The sequence below is a fragment of the Bufo bufo genome, chromosome 4 (genome assembly GCF_905171765.1).
Source record: "Bufo bufo chromosome 4, aBufBuf1.1, whole genome shotgun sequence".
Taxonomy (NCBI): Eukaryota; Metazoa; Chordata; class Amphibia; order Anura; family Bufonidae; genus Bufo; species Bufo bufo.
The window spans coordinates 421,294,519-421,317,607 of NC_053392.1; the positions used below are offsets into that span (position 1 = coordinate 421,294,519).

The 23,089-nt window shown below is 45.8% G+C and overlaps 1 protein-coding gene across 3 annotated transcripts in view; it reads left to right on the plus strand.

Annotated features, from left to right (window-relative positions):
* Nucleotides 1–23,089, plus strand: part of GGPS1 (geranylgeranyl diphosphate synthase 1) — a 131,737-nt gene that overhangs the window by 87,738 nt on the left and 20,910 nt on the right. Inside the window, exons 1-2 of one of the 3 annotated variants that reach the window (XM_040429309.1) lie at nucleotides 12,188–12,343; nucleotides 14,496–14,640. The exons of 1 other annotated variant lie outside the window; for it this stretch is intronic. In XM_040429309.1, the coding sequence (XP_040285243.1) occupies nucleotides 14,577–14,640 (64 nt within the window). In that variant the 5' untranslated portion in view covers nucleotides 12,188–12,343; nucleotides 14,496–14,576. Of the gene's footprint in view, nucleotides 1–12,187; nucleotides 12,344–14,495; nucleotides 14,641–23,089 lie in introns of those variants that run through there. One more of the 3 variants, XM_040429308.1, reaches the window with a different exon arrangement.

Below are 23,089 nucleotides of genomic sequence, written 5' to 3' on the forward strand. Positions count from 1 at the left end.
ATATCCTGTAGCGAGTGCAAAAGAGACTAACACTGGGAAGTCAAAGTCTCCCAAATGAACCTTTAGCACTTTCTTTCTGGCCCATTTTCGCCCATCAAAGTCCCATACTCGAATAGTTTGGTCTTTCAGGGCGGTAACTTTGGCTTGCCACCAAGGGGCCTCTACCCACCCTGCAATAGGGAGTGGGACTGCTGTAGAATTAAAGTTGAGGCTATCACTTTCTGGCCTCCTAATTGATAGGACGTTTTTGCAGTTCATATCGGCTAGCTCTGACCACGGTACAGGAATGGCCAGATAAGGCATAGTCATTGAGCTCACAGGACTGTTAGTGCAGATCCAACAGTTTTTAAATTTATCCGCACCTGTCATGTTCTTCAACATGACCTGATGATGCTTGATAAGGGCATTGTCCCAGTCATTTTTCAGGTTCACATGCAGAGCTTGGATGCTCAGAGACAGGACTACCAGTTGGGTTTTCCCTCTACTTTCACCGCTGTGTGTGTGTGTAGCCAGCAGAACTTGGAAAGGGCCATCAAATCTGGGATCCAGGCCTTTTCTCACGTGCCTATTTATCACCACCCAGTCACCTGGTTGCAGACTGTGAGTTCCTTCTACTGAGTTAGGATCTGGAAGTGAAGCAAACACTTGTTTATGCGTGTGTTCCAACCTTTTTGTGAGAGCATATTATTATTCATCTGCAACTGCTGTGGAAAGTACAGCCCTAGCCTATGGGCACTTCCAAACAGGATTTCAAATGGGGATAGCCCTGTCTTCCCGTTTGGGGTAGTCCTTACTGAGTATAGAACCAACAGCAAACACTCTATCCAGGGTCTCTGGGTCTCCTGCATGGCGTTCAACTCTGCCGCTGCTTTGGGGATGGTAAGCCGTATGGAAAGCTTGGGTCACCCCTAATGATTGCAAAACTTACCTCATCACTTCACCCGTGAAATGAGAACCTCAATAACCTCAGGAACACAATACCTGCGTATCAGTTAACTGACCAGTTTCTTTGTAGTGTTCTTGGCATTGGCGTTGGCTATTGGGAAGGCTTCCAGCCAACCTGAAAAGAGATCAACACACACGAGAAGAAATTCATACACCCCTACCTTTTGGTAGTTGTATATAGTCTATCAGCAGTCTCTGAAATGGGTAAAGTGACCTAGGGGTGTGCTTGCTTGGAATCTTCACCACTTGGCCGGGGTTGTTCAATGCACAGACCATACAACCTTGTACAAATCGAGCAGCTACTGTAGAAAATCCCGGTGCAATTCACCCTGCATTAACCACACTTACCATGGCACCTTTCAACAGATGTGCAGGCCCATGGGCCTCCTGAGCCATAGCAAGGTATAGAGGGCGTGGTAGACAAATTCTGTCTTTCTTTCTCCATATTCCCTGGACATCTGGCCTAGCCCCTTGTTTAGTCCATAGTTCTTTTTCTTCAGATGGGGCTTGTTCAAACAATTTAATCAGAGTTTCTCTGGATATATCTACAGGTTTTAAGGCTCTTACCTGGGGGGCATCAGCACTCAGTGGCCGGAGCGTAGCTTACTTGGCTGCCTTGTCAGCTCTGTCATTGCCTTTTGCCTCTGCCGTGGTACACCTTGTGTGAGCCTTGACTTCCACAATAGCAACCTTTTCTGGCAACAGTAAAGAGTTCATCAGTTCAAGCACAGAGTCTCTGTTTTTATTAGGCTGACCTGCAGAAGTTAGTCTCTAGCCCGCCATATGGGTCCATAGTCATGTGCAATACCAAAAGCATACCTGGAGTCCGTGTAGATGTTCACCTTCTTTCCCTCAGCCATTTTACACGCCTCAGTGAATGCCTTCAGCTCTGCCTCCTGCGCAGACGTGCAGAGGGAGTGGTTCATCAACGGCTACCTCATGCTGTGTGACCACTGCATATCCAGTGTGGAACCGGCCATCCTCTCCCATAAACCTGCTTCCATCTACAAAATACTCAAAATCGTGGTTATCAAGAGGTTTCTCATGCACATGAGAAAATCCAGAAGTTAGATAAAAGGCTACCTGTGCTACCCTCCCCCATTTTTGAATCCGTGATTGGTAACAAAGTAGCAGGATACAGAGTGGTAAATTTTTTGAAAGAAATATTGTCTGGCATGAGGAGTGTACATTGGCATCTGAGTTGTCTAGCCATAGAAATATGTTTTGGTTGCACCTGTGTGAGAATGACCTGTATGTCATGGGGGGTTTGCACAATCACTGGGTAGTCCAACACTATCTCTGAGGCTTTTTCAATCATTGCCTGCACTGCCGCGACTGCCCTAACGCATGAGGGTGCGCCTCGGGCAACAGGATCCAGTCTGGCTGAAAAGTATGCCACTGGCCGTTGACTGTCTCCATGTTTCTGAGTAAGCACAGCAGTACTGTGACGCTGCATTTCAGAACAGAACAAGTTAAATTCCTCATCATACTTTGGAATGCCTAATGCAGGGGCTGACGGGATACAGAGTTTGAGTGTATGAAAAGTCTTCACAGCTTCTTCATAAGATGGAATGGTTCAGATGACAAGCAATCATACAAAGGTTGCATTAACATAAAGGCATGTCTGATCCATGGTTGTCAATATGACACAAGACCCAAAAAGACACGCAAAGACAGTGCTCCATTGGGTACCTGTATCCTTTCTACTGCCTCCTTTATTTCTGGTGTTAAAACACCCGGGCACCATGTGAGAGGCAGTGCCCTAAAAAGACAACCTTGTCTTTGCAAAATTGTAGTTTTGTCTTTTGAGGCTTTGCAACCATTCTGATAAAGTAAAAATCAATAGTGACAGTGAAGTCTCCTTACAGATATTTAGATTCTCTGCACATAAAAGCAGATCATCTACATACTGAATAAGTACTACCGATCCAGGAGGTGTCCAGTTAGTGAGAACAGATTGCAAAGCCTGCGTATACATGGTAGGTGATTTCTGTGCACCTTATGGTAAAACAATCCAGGTATATTGATTGCTTTATATGTGGACTGGATATGTTGTAACATCCTAGCGGTAGGCATGGGTCTCATTAATGTGTCGGGTAATCTGGTCAAAAGTCCTAGTTGGTCTTTAGGGCTCCAGTTATGATATTCTGAGGCAGAGGCTAAACTATAAGGCGGTCCTCCTAACCCTGAAGCGCTTGGCTCAGCTGCTGCCCCATCAGAACTGTCAGCGGACCCGGGCGTCACACTCGGAGGGTTAGGAATGATCTGGGTCCTGGTTAACACAGGGTATATTCCAGCGGGTGGTCTGTGTCTGGGTGCTTTGCAAACTCTACAACATTCTGACCAAAGTCTTTGCTGTCTTGTAACTTTCTGGGACACTAAGGTTGTTCCCCATTGTTACTTTATGTCAAAATAATAACAACAATGCCAGAAAATTCATTCAGACGTCTTTTCTCTTCAGTTTCCCTAGAGTTTCCTCACTATATCTACCTAGTGTACTCTAAACTGAAATTAATTTTATAATCAAGATTCAACACCCTAACATGGAGTTCCAAGGTTCTTGATTACCCTTCTTGGCATTAACAGTAATTCTCCATAAGACATAAAGAACAAAACAGTACTCCAAGAGTTAAACCAACAACATTCCAATCGTCTTGAACGTCCATATTGTCCTTACCCAATAATCCTAGTAATTATATAATGGACCTTTTGGACTTCAAGGATGTACCGATTCAGACAGGCACAGAGTGAAAGTAAGATAAAAGCTCTTACCTTGCAGCGCGGTCTTTGAAAGTCTGTATGTCCTCTTAGTGTTTGTCCCGGTTTATCGGGACATGGATGAAGGGTCCATTAGTTGAGCCCCACGTTGGGCAGCAAGTTTTGTTTTGGCAATTACCCCTTCCTCTATGATTATTGGGGTCCAAATCCAGTGAGGTTTTATGTGCGCACAGAGAAAACTGAAGCAATCAAAATGGCTGAATCAAGTAGTCTCTTTATTGTTTCAAAACACACTTCTTATAGCAAGTTTATTGGCTGTCATCCAAAGGCACAAGACAGCTTTCGTACATTGTCAGCAAAACCAAACTCAAGCAGAGTTATACAAGGTCATGAAACTGAAACAAAATGTTATTTTCAGGGAACAGGACACAGATAGTGGGGGCATGTGAGTGCCATGTACTCAGAGACTAAATGGATTCCCATCTCTCACAAAAGTAGCCTTAGACTCAGAAGTCAAGCTTTCCTTTTTCACGCAACAGAAACAGGTTCTGGTTCAACAAGAAAGAGAGCAATTTTTCAGAAGAAAAAAAATCCTTTTTCCTGAGACAAGCAATGCTAATTTTAGGCCTGGATGACATCACTTATTCAGGTATTAGTCTCAGGAGGTCAGCAACAGATCCTCGAATTACAGATAACTGAGAGTTGTACTCTAGACACTCTTGCAGGCAGAACATCTCTTGATAGGCCATCATTTGTGCATTTTATCAGACAACATAACAGTATCCTTTTTAAAGTGTTAAGGTGACGTGAAATGTCATCCACTTCAGTCTCTCGCAGAACAGACAGTGCTGTCCATTTCTGCTGATCACCTCAAAGCCCAGGGCTCACAAAATAGCATACTTTCTCAGCAGGATTCCCATCAATCCAGGAGAAGGGTTTCTCAATAAAGAGATCATTCTGCTGCTATGCCACAAATAAAGAACCATCAGCATGTTTTTACTCTCTAAATCCCTGGGACAAGCCAAAGGCAATGGATGAATATGGATTTGGCCTATGCATTCCCTCCTTTTCCTCTACTATCAGCGGTGTTTGAAAAAGTTCAGATACAATCCGTAACACTAATTCTTTATAGTTCAGTTTTGGCCAAAGAACAGGTGGTTCCTGGTTCTAAAATGTCTGGCTCTCGAGGATCCGGTATTTCCACCTCTCAAACAACCAGAAGTACACGGGTTGAAACGGTCAGCCTGGGAAATCATGGTTTGATCACTACTTTGATGCACAGTCATAGAAAAGTCCCCTCGGCAATGTATAATAAAATTTTAAAGAAGTTTGGCTCTTGGTATGAGAACATCGGGGCTCTTTCTCTCTTGCTATTTCAAATATATAGATTTTCTGCAGACCAAGCACCTTTAACTGTTCAAGTGTCAGCCTTAAAGGGGTTGTCTCACTTCAGTAAGTAGCATTTATCATGTAGAGCAAGTTGATACAAGCCACTTACTAATGTATTGTTGTTATCCATATTGCCTCCTTTGCTGGCTGGATTAATTTTTCCATCACATTATACACTGCTCGTTTCCATGGTTACAGACCACCCTGCAATAGCACTGGCCTATGAGCACTCCCATGGTCCCAGCCACCAGAGAGTCTGACGCTTTTTCCTATAGTGTGTAAGCACGACCACCACTGATGGATTGCAGGGTGGTCTGCAACCATGGAAACAAGCAGCGCATAATGTGATGAAAAATGAATCCAGCCAGCAAAGGAAGCAATATGGATAATAATACATTAGTACATACATTGTATTAACTTCCTCTACATCAGGGGTGTCAAACTCAAATTCATCGGGGGCCGCATCAGCAGTTTGGTCACCCTCAAAGGGCCGGAAAACGTAGTTACTTGGCTTGGCCCTTGGGGATCTCGGACGCCACTTCCACACTTTGGCCGGGGGCTCGGTGGAGCTCATGAGGTGTTTTATCCTAATGAGAAAGATTTCATAATAAGTATTTGGAGATAATAGCAGCCCCTCTGTGCCAGTAATAACAGCCCCTCTGTGCCAGTAATAACAGCCCCTCTGTGCCAGTAATAACAGCCCCCCCTTTGCCAGTAATAACAGCCCCCCCTTTGCCAGTAATAGCAGCCCCCAGTAATAACAGCCCCCAGTAATAACAACCCCTCTGTGCCAGTAATAACAGCCCCCCCTTTGCCAGTAATAACAGCCCCCAGTAATAACAGCCCCCAGTAATAACAACCCCTCTGTGCCAGTAATAACAGCCCCCCCTTTGCCAGTAATAACAGCCCCCCCTTTGCCAGTAATAACAGCCCCCCCTTTGCCAGTAATAACAGCCCCCCCCTTTGCCAGTAATAACAGCCCCCCCCTTTGCCAGTAATAACAGCCCCCCCCTTTGCCAGTAATAACAAACAGCCCCCCCTTTGCCAGTAAAAGTATTGTACATAATAAAAATAATAAAAAAAAACACATACTTACCTCCATGTCAGTGATGCGATGCAGGCCTCTTCTGGCCTGTGTCCCACGCTGTATGGCTCAGGCAGCGCGATGACGTCATCGCACCGCCTGCGCCGGCCTCTGATAGGCTGCAGGCACTAGGCCGGCAGCCTATCAGAGGAAGGGAAAGGGACACGCCTCTCCCTCCCCTACCGCAGCACAGGCAGGCATCTGTATCGCTGTCTGAGGACGGCGATACAGATTACTGGAGATGAGCGCTTCCACAATGGAAGTGCTCATCTCCCTGTGCCCAGCCGCCGCCGCCAGCTCGCTCGCCTGCCGCATATCGGCGGCGGCTGCGCGGGCCACATGACTAGGTCTGGCGGGCCGGATTCGGCCCGCGGGCCTTGTGTTTGACACCCGTGCTCTACATGATAAATGCTATTTGCTGAAGTGACACAACCCTGGTTTTTAGATTTCCCATTAGCAGATCATAGACAGGTCAGGGTTTTCACTTGTGCGGTATCCCGTATTCACCCACCGTCGATGCAGTCTGTCAGTCCTTGGGATATAACAATAGTGTTGAAAGGGTTTCTACCACCAGAAATACTGTTATGTAGCTGACTGACATTAGCGATGCGCTAATGTCAGCACTACATAACAGTATGTTTCTAACATTTGTCCCTGCAGCCGTTTTTGTAAAATAAGCACTTGTATAATATGCTAATGAGCCTCTAGGTGCTATGTGGGCGTAAAATCAGCACCTAGAGGCTCCGTCCACTCACGCTTTATCCCGCCCAGGTCCAGTGTTGTTCCCGCCCAGCTCCTCTTGATTGATGCCACTGTTCCCTGCATCGTTGGCGAAATCCCGCACCTGTGCCGTTCACTTCTGTCTTCGGCACAGTTAGTGAATGATGCGATCCTGGTGCCGGATTTCTCACTGCGCCTGCGCCGACTACGTCACAGTGAGGAAGCCGGCATCAGGAGAGTGGCCTTCACTCACTGCGCCGAAGACAGAAGTGAACGGCGCAGGCGCGGGATTTCGCCAACGATGCAGGGAACAGTGGCATCAATCAAGAGGAGCTGGGCGGGCACAACACTGGACCTGGGCGGGATAAAGCATGAGTGGACGGAGCCTCTAGGTGCTGATTTTATGCCCACATAGCACCTAGAGGCTCATTAGCATACAATAAAACGGCTGCAGAGACTAACGTTAGAAACATACTGTTATGTAGTGCTGACATTAGCGCATCACTATATCAGTCAGCTACATAACAGTATTTCTGGTGGTAGAAGCCCTTGAATGGTGTCTTTAGACCTGCTTTTGAGCCGTTAAACTGTACCCTAAAACTCCTTTCATTGAAAACTGCTTTCTAGTGGCCATTACTTGGGCCCAGAGGACAGGATAATTGCAGGCCATTTCTATTTCAGAACCATATCTGAGAATTCTGGAAGACAGGATAGTCCTTAAGTTGGACCCAGGCTTCTTGTCAAAGGTGTCTTACACTTTTCATCGAGACTAAGAAATATTCCTGCCTTTCCCAGGGATCAAAAAGAACTCTTCTACACTTTGAATGTCAGATGAGCAGAGGTAAAATATCTGGAATCAACAGAATCATTGAGAACCACCCAGGGTCCTAGTAACTTTTAAGTGAACTTCTTTCTTGTTAGGAACAACACCAGGTGTCTGCACACATCTCTAAGGGCTCTTTCACACCTGCGTTCTTGTCTTCCGGCATAGAGTTCCGTCGTCGGGGCTCTATGCCGGAAGAATCCTGATCAGGATTATCCTAATGCATTCTGAATGGAGAGAAATCCGTTCAGGATGCATCAGGATGTCTTCAGTTCCGGAACGGAACGTTTTTTGGCCGGAGAAAATACCGCAGCATGCTGCGCTTTTTGCTCCGGCCAAAAATCCGGAACACTTGCCGCAAGGCCGGATCTGGAATTAATGCCCATTGAAAGGCATTGATACGGATCCGGCCTTAAGCTAAACGTCGTTTCGGCGCATTGCCGGAGCCGACATTTAGCTTTTTCAGAGTGGTTACCATGGCTGCCGGGACGCTAAAGTCCTGGCAGCCATGGTAAAGTGTAGCGGGGAGCGGGGGAGCAGCATACTTACCGTCCGTGCGGCTCCCCGGCGCTCCAGAGTGACGTCAGGGCGCCCCAAGCGCATGGATCATGTGATCACATGGATCACGTCATCCATGCGCATGGGGCGCTCTGACGTCATTCTGGAGCGCCCCGGGAGCCGCACAGACTGTAAGTATACCGCTCCCCCAATCCCCGCTCCTACTATGGCAACCAGGACTTTAATAGCGTCCTGGGTGCCATAGTAACACTGAAAGCATTTGGAAGACGGTTCCGTCTTCAAATGCTTTCAGTACACTTGCGTTTTTCCGGATCCGGAGTGTAATTCCGGCAAGTGGAGTACACGCCGGATCCGGACAACGCAAGTGTGAAAGAGGCCTTAGGCTATTTTCACATCTGCGTTGTGTCTAATTTTGAGATCCGGCATTGATCTCAAAACTGAACAAACTGAGTGCACCAGAATGCATTCTGTTCTGCAAGCAGCGTTTTTTTGTGCAGCATGGGAAATTTAAGAAGCCAGAGCAGGCTCTAAAAAAACATGTAAGTCAATGATGCCAGATCCAGGTTTTTTCAGACATGCCCATTGACTTACAATGGTTTTAGTGCCAGATCTGGTTTCTTCATTTTCAATATAATACATCCGGATCCGTTCTGAACGGATGCAGCCGGTTGCATTGTTCAAACAGATGCGTTTTGCTGTGGTTTTGAGATCCCAAGCCGGATCTCAAAACTGGACAGCAAAAACGCAGATGTGAAAGTAGCCTTGGGGACAGGTACATTCAAACGGTGCTGTGAAGTTGTGGTTTTTAGTTACTACTGGCAGTGTTTAAAACCACACCACTTTGACTTGTATTTTTGGCAGCCACAGTAAAAATGGCAACTTGACCGCACTGTCTAAATATACTTTGAAGGGGTTTTTCCATGACTTTATAACTGATGACCTATCCTCAGTATAGGTCATCAGTATCTGATCACTACTGGTCTGACACCTGGGACCCCCTTCGGTCAACTGTTTGAGAAGGCTGCTGCATTCGCAGTAGCACCGCGGCCGTCTCTCTTTTTTTCTAGGCCAGTGATGACACGTTCATCAGTCAAGTGGCTGGGGTTGAGCATGATCCCAAGTACAGATATTTATGGCCTACTGTAAGGATAGATCATCAGAGCAAAAATGCTGGAGTACATCTAGAAGATAGAAAGTGGACTCGCACATCCGCATCTCGGAGATGCTGCATTGAGCATTGTGGTGCTGTTGCATTTCTCTTGGGAAAATACAAGCCTTTTCTGGGCAGAAGTTTTATTTGTTGTATTTTGGGATTGGTATGAGAACTATCATCAGATGTAATATGTCTTTGAATATGGCTATTGTCAGGGATTGCTCTCTGAAGCAGGGCGGCGGTGACAGATTCTGGTGCAGACAACAGGAAATAGTTCAAATCAGGTTCCACTTTATTGTGGCACAAACAGCAGAAATAAATAGCCTTTACACTTTCGGCAACAAAAACGCAAAACAAATCCTGCTCGTCTGAGCACTAAGGGCTCTTTCACACTTGCGTTTTTTTCTTCCGGCATAGAGTTCCGTCGTCGGGGCTCTATGCCGGAAGAATCCTGATCAGTTTTATCCTAATGCATTCTGAATGGAGAGAAATCCGTTCAGGATGCATCAGGATGTCTTCAGTTCCGGACCGGAACGTTTTTTGGCCGGAGAAAATACCGCAGCATGCTGCGCTTTTTGCTCCGGCCAAAAATCCTGAACACTTGCCGCAAGGCCGGATCCGGAATGAATGCCCATTGAAAGGCATTGATCCGGATCCGGCCTTAAGCTAAAAGTCGTTTCGGCGCATTGCCGGATCCGACGTTTAGCTTTTTCTGAATGGTTACCATGGCTGCCGGGACGCTAAAGTCCTGGCAGCCATGGTAAAGTGTAGTGGGGAGCAGGGGAGCAGTATACTTACCGTCCGTGAGGCTCCCCGGGCGCTCCAGAGTGACGTCAGGGCGCCCCAGGCGCATGGATGACGTGATCGCATGGCACGTCATCCATGCGCATGGGGCGCTCTGACGTCATTCAGGAGTGCCCCGGAAGCCGCATGGACTGTAAGTATACCGCTCCCCCGCTCCCCACTACTACTATGGCAACCAGGACTTTAATAGCGTCCTGGGTGCCATAGTAACACTGAACGCATTTTGAAGACGGATCCGTCTTCAAATGCTTTCAGTTCACTTGCGTTTTTCCGGATCCGGCGTGTAATTCCGGCAAGTGGAGTACACGCCGGATCCGGACAACGCAAGTGTGAAAGAGCCCTAAGTAATACAGATAGTATCTCCCTCACCTATAAAGCACAGGTCACACAGGGCATCAGGTTTTTCTTTAGTCAGGATAGCAGTCAGCCTCCTGGACTTCTCTCCAGACATTACTTCCCCCAGACTGACAGCCTGGGACAGATTTTTATTTCCCCTTATTGATCGCAGATCGCTACACCTGGAGATCCCTCCGGCTAGGGGAAAACATGCCCCGGAATAGGGTGGACTGGGGAGGTCCCTCTACCAAGCCTACCTTCCCCAGTCCGATAAAATCCAGCCCATAAAGTACTAAGGCCTCATGCACACGACCGTTTAGCAAAAACTGCGGCTCGGATGCGGACCCATTCACTTCAATAGGGCTGCAAAAGATGCGGACTGCACTCTGTGTGCTGTCCGCATCCGTTACTCCGTTCCGTGGTACCTTTCCTATTGTCCGTTTTGCAGACAAGAATAGCCAGTTATATCAATGGCTGTCCATGCCGTTTCGGCAAATGGTGGAACGCACACGGACGCCATCCGTGTTTTGCGGATTCGCAATTTGCGGACCGCAAAACGCACAACGGTTGTGTGCATGTAGCCTAAAGAAAATAGCTTCAGCAACTATATATGCTAAAGCCAGCACCATTCTGGATCTTACTTACCTCACCCAGTTGAGGAACCTGGGTGAGATATACACCCCTTCCAGGACTTTACCATATACTTTCCTGTTGACATTACCACATTACACAGAAAACCTTATTTATCACTTATCTGCACAATAGTCATAAAAATAAATGGAGCGGTGGACAGAAGTGCACTACCGCCCCATACAGAGAACGGACTTGGGTATACTTCTTTCCCCGAATCTCAGAGGTCTCGGTGGTTTCCTTTAGGCTGGGTTCACACCGGAGCGTTCTGAAAGGAGCGCTCTGTATGCGCGATTGTACGGGCGTTTACAATCGCGCATACAGAGACAAGCAAACACACATTGTCGCGTGTTCCCGAAAGTCTATGTACGGGAACGCGCGACAAACGCCCGAAAAAACGCTCATGTACTTGTTTGAGCGTCGGGCGTTTTACAGCGCGACCGTACGCGCTGTAAAACGCCCAGGTGAGAACCATTCCCATAGGGAAGCATTGGTTTCTCCTTGTTGAGCGTTTTACAGCGCGTAGGAACGCGCTGTAAAACGCTCAGGTCTGAACTGGCTCTTAGGGGTTGACTTGTGTATATTAAATAAACGAATGTGCCTGTTGACTGTACAATAGACTCGTAATACTAGCCATGGGACCAATATAAGGTAAAAGGCAACCATATACACTACTCGCAAAAAGTTAGGGATATTTGGCTTGTGGGTGACATTTCAGGATGAATCTAAAATGCACTGTAACCTTTACAGGAGAACTTAATGTGACCTTCTCTAAACCTTTGAATGCACATGTCCAACTGTTCATTGTTTCAGTACTTTTTGCACAACTTGCTGTTCTCTAACAAGGAGCTTAACGGCAAAATTCACAACCGGTGTTTGATCCATAAATCTCCCAATAAATTTCCTGGTTTAATTAGAATTGGTATTTAAACAGTCCTCCTCATCATGCTGTTCAAATTTTGACATCTTGAGACCAAGGCGACACCTAACAATTGATCGACAGTACCTCGCTATTGCGAGGCTTCAAGCAGGATGTTCTCAAACAGAAGTGGCCACTGAGCTTAGAGTGTCATCAGCAGGTTGCAACAAAGATACAGAGAGACTGGAAGAGTCAAAGAAAGGCATAGAAGTGGATGTCCTTTGGCCACATCCCACACTGATGACCCCTTCATTGTGGAACCGGATGATGATTGACGCACAACTCTAGGCACATTTAAATGAGGTGAGAGGCACCCAATTCAAGACCATTCAAAATTTTTACATCAGCGTGGTCTGTGTGCTAGACAACCTGCAAGGCTACCTGACCACAGGCCTCATCGTCTTGCATGGACGAAGGACCAGTGGGCCTCAGTGCTGTTCACTTTGCACTGAGCAGAAATGATGGCTGCCAACAATGTAGGAGACGTCAAGGAGACCACTATGCATCAGCCACTGTTTGCCTTTGGTGGTGGTGTTATAGTGTGAAAAAGTGTCTGGTCAATACAGAACTGCCCAACACTTTGTGAATGGTACAGTGACAAGCCCATACTACTTGATTTACATCATTAATCCAGTCATTGTGCGTCTTAATGAACATAACAGGCCTAATTTCATCTTCATGGACAGCAATGCTCCAGCTCATCGAGGTTGCATCATTAGGGAACAGCTGCTGGAGACTGAGGTACCTTAATTCCAGACCTAAATCCCATTGAAAACCTATGGGATCACCTGTAAAGGCTTGTAACTCTGTACCCCAGAACCTCAATGACCTTGAGTGGGATGCCGTGCCTCAGCAGACAATAAGTGGACTTGTAAACAGCATGAAACATAGTTGTCAAACTGTAATTGATGCTGAAGGCCACACAAGTTTTTGAGACATTGACATTTTTTGTGGGGGTATACCCACCAATGTTGTTGGCTTTTGTTTTCAATAAATAGTTTGAGAAAAGCAAATCACCATTGCATGCTTCTACATAAATGCCCTATTTTCATGATATAATTTCACTGTAGTGTGAACTTTTTTACGTTTTCCATAAATTTCACCCGGGAGCCAAATATCCCTAACTTTTTGTGACTAGTGTAAAAACCAGCCATTTTATTCATAACAAGAAGTCACAACAGTGCCATGCTACTGCCCTCTTCCACTGACCCTTCCTTTGAGCAGCCACCCAGTCCTGTTCACGTGTGCTTTCTTCTTTGTGCTATGCTGGTAAATTAATAACTAAACTTGACAAACCCCCTTTTTAGAGAGGACCTGTCACCAAAAAATGCAATGAAATCTGACTGTACCTTGTTGTTATAGAGCAGAACCCGAGCAGACTGATATAGTTTTGTAGATAAAAATGTAATAAAACCTTTAATTTATATATTTTATATCTTTGCTTTTTCCACTTCCTATGAAGAACTATCGGTACAGAAGGAGGTGTTATCAGTGACTGATAGCATTTTCTTTGTGTCTATATACTGTAAGTATGCATAGAGAGATAGCTGTCAGTCTTCAATAACACCTCCTCCTGTACTGATAGGTATTCACAGGGCTTAAGATATAAATGTAAAAATGACAAGTTTTACTGAGTCTTTTCCCACAAAACCTATATATCAATCTGCTCAGCTTCTCCTGCTCAATAATATGCTGCCCGCAGATTGCACGGTATATTTTGGGGACAGGTTCTCTTTAAGACTTATTTTCTCTATTAGGCCTCTTGCACACGACCATATGGCTTTTTCAGTATTTTGCGGGCCGCAAAAAATAAGGATGACATCCACGTGCATTACGTTTTTTTTGCTGAACAGAACAGCTGGCTCCTGATAGAACAGTACTATCTTTGTCCGTTATGCGGACAATAAGGTTCCATTCACACATCCGCAATATCCGGAACAGGTGCGGACCCATCCATTCTCAATGCGGCAGGAATGGATGCGGAGAGCACACTATGTGCTCTCTGCTTCTGCATTTCCGGAGCGCGACCCCGATCTTCCGGTCCGCAGCTCCGGAAAAAAAATGGAACATGTCCTATTCTTGTCTGCAATTGCAGACAAGAATAGGCAGTTCTATGGGGGTGCCAGCCGGGTGTATTGCGGATCCGCAATACACTACGGACGTGTGAATGGACCCTAATAGAACATGTTCTATCTTTGAACGGAAATACAGAAACGGAAGGCATAAGGAGTTCCTTCCGGGTTTTTTTTTGTTTTTTTGCGGATCCATTGAAATGAATGGTTCCGTGTACGGAACGCAAAAAAAGTTTGTGTGCAAGAGCCTTATTGTGGGCATTTGATGGGATCAGAGTTGGGTGTGATTCATTCATAATATGTCAACTCCAAATGTTAACTACAAAAAAATATATTGTAAAATATATCACATATTAAACTATAACTGTACTTTTTCCTTTTAGGAAAAGGTTTAACAATACAGTAGATATATATTTTTTTATACTGTAGTGTTTCCGTTTGCTTCACACCTCTGAGGACAAAACATGATGGCCAACTCCTCGGAAAGAATCTTACTGGAGCCTTACAAATACTTGCTTCAATTGCCAGGTACATTACTATGTACTTATGTTTATTGCCAGAATATTGCTTATCATTTTTGAGAAGCAACAATTTTTGTTTCTTAAATAAACATGTTAGCCATCAACATAAAATGCCTACATTCATGTGATTTTCAGGTGAAGTAAATGTGCAACTTGAGTGTATTGGCTCAAGCTTAAAGCATTTAATGGCGGAAACCCAGGGCTCATGTACATATGCTCATTACAGTATTATACCAGCTCTGCTTTGTTTGTAACAGTAGTATAGCACACATAAACATGTATGGGTCATGCTGTACCTCTGTTTGCTTCTTCTGTTCGATGCTGTGTTGCTTTAGAAGCATTAGTACCATGTAATACAATTCCATATGGTGGTAGATGGAGTGCATAAGGCTCTACTGTGTGCTAGTAAATTCCCTGTATCACATCAGTGATAGTGGGTGGAATTGCCCAAATGCCAAATCTAGCAACAACAATGCTGGTGTAGAATCTGATCCAAAATCTGGCTATACATATGAGATCACTGTCGGGCAAACCCTTGTTTTGTCCTCCCTAAATGCTCTGCTTGGCTGATACATTGTGAATGGAGAAGGTAAGCTGCTGCCAGGAATGTCTTATTTTATCCAGTTGGAATTTAGCATGCCCCATTCTTATCTCATCAGACATCGGCATTTAGGGGAGAGTTGGGAGGATGCCACACATGTTAGATGGTCAGGCAAACCCCCTGAAATTGATTTGTTTGGCTGACCTAGATCTAATATGCCAGATTAAAGGTACACTGCTCAAAAAAATAAAGGGAACACAAAAATAACACATCCTAGATCTGAATTAATTAAATATTCTTCTGAAATACTTTGTTCTTTACATAGTTGAATGTGCTGACAACAAAATCACACAAAAATAAAAAAATGGAAATCAAATTTTTCAACCCATGGAGGTCTGGATTTGGAGTCACACTCAAAATTAAAATGGAAAAACACACTACAGGCTGATCCAACTTTGATGTAATGTCCTTAAAACAAGTCAAAATGAGGCTCAGTAGTGTGTGTGGCCTCTGCGTGCCTGTATGACCTCCCTACAATGCCTGTGCATGCTCCTGATGAGGTGGCGGACGGTCTCCAGAGGGATCTCCTCCCAGACCTGGACTAAAGCATCTGCCAACTCCTGGACAGCCTGTGGTGCAACGTGACGTTGGTGGATAGAGCGAGACATGATGTCTCAGATGTGCTCAATTGGATTCAGGTCTGGGAAACGGGCAGCCCAGTCCATAGCATCAATGCCTTCGTCTTGCAGGAACTGCTGACACACTCCAGCCACATGAGGTCTAGCATTGTCTTGCATTAGGAGGAACCCAGGGCCAACCGCACCAGCATATGGTGTCACAAGGGGTCTGAGGATCTCATCTCGGTACCTAATGGCAGTCAGGCTACCTCTGGCGAGCACATGGAGGGCTGTGCGGCCCTCCAAAGAAATGCCACCCCACACCATTACTGACCCAATGCCAAACCGGTCATGCTGGAGGATGTTGCAGGCAGCAGAACGTTCTCCACGGCGTCTCAAGACTCTGTCACGTCTGTCACATGTGCTCAGTGTGAACCTGCTTTCATCTGTGAAGAGCACAGGGCATCAGTGGCGAATTTGCCAATCTTGGTGTTCTCTGGCAAATGCCAAACGTCCTGCACGGTGTTGGGCTGTAAGCACAACCCCCACCTGTGGACGTCGGGCCCTCATATCACCCTCATGGAGTCTGTTGCTGACCGTTTGAGCAGACACATGCACATTTGTGGCCTGCTGGAGGTCATTTTGCAGGGCTCTGGCAGTGCTCCTCCTTGCACAAAGGCAGAGGTAGCGGTCCTGCTGCTGGGTTGTTGGCCTCCTCCACGTCTCCTGATGTACTGGCCTGTCTCCTGGTAGCGCCTCCATGCTCTGGACACTAGGCTCACAGACACAGCAAACCTTCTTGCCACAGCTTGCTTTGATGTGCCATCCTGGATAAGCTGCACTACCTGAGCCACTTGTGTGGGTTGTAGACTCCGTCTCATGCTACCACTAGAGTGAAAGCACCGCCAGCATTCAAAAGTGACCAAAACATCAGCCAGGAAGCAGAGGAACTGAGAAGTGGTCTGTGGTCACCACCTGCACTACCACTCCTTTATTGGGGGTGTCTTGCTAATTGCCTATAATTTCCACCTGTTGTCTATCCCATTTGCACAACAGCATGTGAAATTGATTGTCACTCAGTGTTGCTTCCTAAGTGGACAGTTTGATTTCACAGAAGTGTGATTGACTTGGAGTTACATTGTGTTGTTTAAGTGTTCCCTTTATTTTTTTGAGCAGTGTAGTCTATCAGCAGATTTGTACCTATGACACTGTTACATGTGCACTTGGCATCTGAACACATCTATGTTGGTCCCATGTTCAAATGTTTCTGCATTGCTGAGAAAAATTATGCTTTAATATATGCAAATAAGCCTCTAGGAGCAACGGGAGCATTGCTGTTACACCTCGAGGCTCTGCTCTCTCTGCAATGTCCCCATTGCTCCTAGAGGCTCATTTGCAGATATTAAAACATCATTTTTTTCAGCACATAAGGGCGCGTGCAACAGGCCAGCCAGTTTCATAGGTACTAATCTGCTGTGTTTATTTATTTAATTTATTTTTTAGATATGCTTAAAGAGGACCTGTCACCACTACTGACATGCTTGTTTTAATGGCTTTGTGTATTCCCCCTGTAACAACAATTCTGGAGCATCTATTTTTATGTCTCAATGTTGTACCATTCCTTTATTATATCTGCAGTAAGGGTACAGAGGGGTGGTGACTAGTGATGGTCGAGCACCAAAGTATTTGGGTGTTCAGCCCGAACACATTGCTATATTCGTGTGCTCGGCCGAGCACCCAAGTATAATGGAAGTCAATGGGAGACACCCAGGCACCCCCTGCTCTGAAGAGGGGAGGGTGCCTGGTCCATTGTAAAAAGTCAGAAAGTGACAGAAACACCACAGAAATGGATAGGGAACAGCATAGGGACGATGTCTGGCTGCATCTTGGACTCCCAGGTCGCTGCTGGGAACCATGTTGTCCGACTTGTACGCCACTTTTACAGACTGACAAAAATACGCACAAAACACCCCAAAAATCTATTTTACTGGAAGAATTGTTAGGAAACATTCTTTCCTGTATATTCAATTGTATATAAAGTGCAAGTGCTGCAAAAAATTACAAGCAAGAGGCACTCCGAAACAGCCTGTATATCACATAAGGGAGGGCCTCATTCACATTGTGGTACAATTGTTCAGGTAGTGGGACTCCTACACTCATAAAGCCTATGCACTAAGTGAGGTATGCCCAACCTGCGGCCCTCCAGCTGTTGCAAAACTACAACTCCCAGCATTCCTGGACAGCCTACTGCTATCAGCCTGCAGCAGGGCATGGTGGGAGTTGTAGTTTTACAACAGCTGGAGGGCCGCAGGTTGAGCATCCCTGCACTAAGTGAAAGGGCTGCCAAAAATTACAAGGAACCGGCACTCCAAAACACCCTTTGTTACACATAAAGGAGGGCATCATACACACCCTTGAAAAATTATGATTGATGGCCTGCTGGTGACCCTCAAAAACATTTGGTGCAAGGGCCATCTAAAACCTTAGGGGCGAGGGCCTGCTGCCCTAGATAACCTCTGGGCGATTGCACGTCCCCGTGACGGCGACTATCCATTTGGATGTCTGCCCTATCAACTTTCGATGTTCTTTTCTGCGCCTACCATGGTGATTACGGGTAACGGGGAATCAGGGTTCAATGCCGGAGAGGGAGCTTGAGAAAGAGATACCACATCCATTGGAGGTCAATGGCTGAAATCTGATTGGCTGTTGTTGCCTTGCCCCTTTTTTTTTTTTTTCCTAATTGTGAACCACCCAAAGAGGGTGGGTCAAGTTATTAAAGCACAAGCCTCTAAGGAAGGCAGCAGGCGCGCAGCAATTACCCACTCCCGACTCGGGGAGGTAGTGACGATACAGCACTCCTAAGCGACCCTGTTTTTGGAACAAGTACACTTTCTGTTAACAAGGATCTATTGGAGGGCAAGTCTGGTGCCAGCAGCCAACTTGCTTCCGGCCTCCACAACGTTCACCCAGTGTGCCATCATGGTGAGGATTGTGTTGACCAGACTCTTGGCTACTGAGACTGGACTTGTAGGTGAGGGCCTGCTGCCCCTTTGTTGACTCTAGATAACTTCTAGGCGATCGCGCATCCCTGTCACGGCGACGATCCATTTCGATGTCTGCCCTATCAACTTTTGGAGCAATTTTTCAACAAGCATCTTCTGGTATAGCACCGTTTTGCTTGTCCTCTCCACCAGAGGAATGAAAGATAAGAAGTTCTCTTTGTAGCGGAGGTCGAGAAGGGTGAACAACCAGTAATCCGTGTTATCTAAAATGCGTATAACGCGAGGGTCGTGGGATAGTCAGCCATGTGTGCCAGAGTACCAACAGGCAAGACTTTGCTGTCGTCATCAGAAGGTGAGCTGACCCTGTGAAAGTTTAAGACGTAGGCTAGGCATGGGATGTGTGTCAGGTTGCCGAGCTCCAAAGTGGTGTGACCCGCAGACCCAGATTGTGGACCCAGGCGTTCGGCCCACTTATTAGGGTATTTCCTCTTCCACTTCCTCACTCTGCTCATCCTCCTGACTTGACCTAACCACAACCTCAGTGATTGCCAACTGTCTCATCCTCATCCACCTCGTGAACGAATGATTGCCGTTCACCACAGTCATCTTCTTGAGACTGAAGGCTCAAGAGGTATGGAATCGGGGCACAATATCTCACGTCCCTCTTCAAGCGTGCTGGGCGCGAGGGCCAAATATAATAGTGGCACTGGAAAGAGCTCCTTGGAATATCCAAGTGTGGGATCACTCGTTTGGCAATCGTCTCCATGGTGGGAGGAAGGATGATCAGAGTGAGGATTCGGTTGACCAGACTCTTGGCTACAGAGACTGGACTTAGTGGAAGAGAGCGTGGTACTTTACCGACTGGAAGCATTATTTTCCGCAATCCAACCGACCAACTGTTCGCACTGGTCCGACTTGGACAGTGTTGTCCTGCGCCGCCCAGCTAAGTTGGACATGAAGCTGGGTACGATGGATGTTTTTATATAATTTTATTTTTCTGGTGCACTGGCAGCAGGTACAGTTTCGTTGTGCCCAGGGCCACGGCCTCTGCGTGCACCATCAGCATCACGCCCACTTCCCCGTCCTTTAGTGCTCGCCGCCTTCATATTAATGGTTTTGTCACTAGATGTGGCGCAGATTGTTTTACAGTCCGGTAAACACACCGTTTTCTGATGCAGGACAGTATATGTCACACAAACCCACAGAATATGGACACTAGACTAGGCCCAGATTATTTAAATTTACGCTAAAGAAACAGTTTTCGGATGGAGTACTGTATATGTCACAGATGTGTATTACACGCACACACTACAGAGACAGTAGTTGAGGACTGGCCCCTGATTATTTAAATTTACGCTAAAGAAACAGTTTTCGGATGGCGTACTGTATATGTCTCGGATGTGTATTAAACGCACACTATAGACAATAAATGTGGCGCTGATTATTTGAATTTACGCAAAAAGACAGTCTGAGGTTGATGTACATATGTCACTAATAGGTATTAAAGAAAAATATCTTGCTGCTGTCAAACATACACACACAGTAGTCCTTAAAAGGACTTTGGGGTCTTTGAAAAGTTTTTGGTAGTAAAAACAGCAAATTTCTCTCCCTGCACTATCTGTGCCTTCCTCAGCACAGATGTCCCTGAGACTGATCAATTTAGCACAGGTAAAAATATATTGATGCTCTAAAACACACACACACACACACACACACACACACTAGTCCTTAAAAGGACTTTTTGGTCTTTGAAAAGCTTTCTGCGAATAATAACTGAGAATTTCGCTCCCTACACTGCTTTTGCCTTCCTACCCTCTGCTCTCCCTGACTATGACTGATCCGAGCATGTGTAATCGGGTGCTATATAGCACCCGATGACGCGTTCCGGCCAGCCAATCATTGTAATGCCAGCAGCCAACATGGCTACTGGCATTACAGTGATGGCAGTGCTTACCTGCATGTTTATTGGCTACTTAGCAGCCGTGAAACATGCGGGGAGGAGACTAGAGTATGGCGCTCGAGCACATGCGGTACTCGGCCGAGTACTGCCATGTGCCGAGCATATCGATGCTCGAGCCAAACCAGTATTCAACCGAGCATGCTCGCTCATCACTAGTGGTGACCAGTTGGGGGGGGGGGGGGTGTGTGTCCCTGCACAGTCTGAAAATGGCAGTACTGAGCATTAAGCTATTAAAACAGGCATGTCAGGAGAGGTGACCGGTCCTCTTTAAGGGCTATTTCACATGAGCGAGCCCATAGCAGGAATCATGCTCTGTATGTGAGCGTGATCCTTCATTCTGGACCTCAAGGAGCACAAGGCATTATCATGATTTATATGGGTATGTGCCTATGCTTGACCTTACTGATACAGGATTATACTGACAGCTTTATGTCACTATGATTCTGGATCTGTCAAGCAGAGGCACATAGCCATATAAATCAGGATAATGCCTTGTGCTCCTTCAAGTCCAGAATGCAGGATCACGCTCACATACAGAGCATGTTTCCCGCTATGGACTTGCTCGTGTGAAACAGCCCTTAGGCCCCTTTCACACAGGCGAGTATTCCGCGCGGATGCGATGCGTGAGTTGAACGCATTGCACCCGCACTGAATACCGACCCATTCATTTCTATGGGGCTGTTCACATGAGCGGTGATTTTCACGCATCACTTGTGCGTCGTGTGAAAATCGCAGCATGCTCTATATACTGCGTTTTTCACGCAACGCAGGCCCCATAGAAGTGAATGGGGTTGCGTGAAAATCGCAAGCAAGTGCGGATGTGGTGCGATTTTCACGCACGGTTGCTAGGAGACGATCGGGATGGAGACCCGATCATTATTATGAATGCAGAATGCATAGTAAAATAGCGCTGGAGGGGTTAAAAAAATAATAATAATAATTTAACTCACCTTAATCCACTTGCTCGCGCAACCCGGCATCTCCTATCTCCTTTGCTGAACAGGACCTGTGGTGACGTCACTGCGCTCATCACATAATCAATCACATGATCTTTTACCATGGTGATGGATCATGTGATGACCGGAGTGACGTCACCACAGGTCCTGTTCAGCAAAGGAGATAGGAGATGCCGGGTTGCGCGAGCAAGTGGATTAAGGTGAGTTAAATAAATTTTTTATATTTTTTTTTAACCCCTCCAGCACCATTTTACTATGCATTCTGTATTCAGAATGCTATTATTTTCCCTTATAATCTACAGAACACCGATCCCAAGCCCGAACTTCTGTGAAGAAGTTCGGGTTTAGGTACCAAACATGCGTGATTTTTCTCACGCGAGTGCAAAACGCATTACAATGTTTTGCACTCGCGCGGAAAAATCGCTGGTGTTCCTGTAACGCACCCGCACATTTTCCTGCAACGCCCGTGTGAAAGAGGCCTTAGAGTTGTCCATAAAAAGAAAGGGAGTTTAACAATGTATTTTGGAAAATCATCTTTATCAATTAAACAAAAACTTACTAAATATGTTGCTCTATTAGCTTATTGGCCCAACCAATTTTCTTTTCCATGTGCTGTCTGTTTAAAAAAAATTAAAATAAATAACACAGCACAAAGACCCATATTAGTCAATAGGACAATTCACAATTTTTTTTCTTTAACGAATATTTGTACCCAATTCAAGAAACTATGGGTATCATTTATCAAACTGGTGTAAAGTAGAACTGGCCCATAGCAACCTATCAGAATCCACATTTCATTTTTAACAGCTCCTTTAGAAAATGAAAGGTGGAATCTGATTGGTTGCTATGGGCAACTAAGCTGGTTCTACTGTACACCAGTTTGATAAATCTCCCCCTCTGTGTATGTACTTTTCCGATTCATTTTTGCTTTGAGAGAAAAATGAAAAGCACACAAACAATTCACGTTTTTCGCTGATCCACAATTTTATTTTTTTTGTGAATGGAAAATTGTACATGGTCATGTGACTGAACTATTAAAGGGGTTGTCTCGCTTCAGCAGATGACATTTATGTAGACATTCCAATTATTATACACTGCTCATATGGGGTTACAACCACCCTGCAATCCAGCAGCGGTGGCCGTGCTTGCACATTACAGGAAAAATCTGCTGGCATCTCTGTTGGCCAAGACTGTGGGAGCGCACATAAGTACGCATGCACAGCAGCTCCCTTCCCGGCCGCCTTGTATCTGCTCTGCAGTGGTGGTCGTAACCCCTGGAAATGAGCAGTGTATATTGTGATGGAAAAATCAATAAAGTCAGCAAAGGAAGCAATATGGACAGTCATAATACATTAGTAAGTGCCTTGCATTAACTTTCTC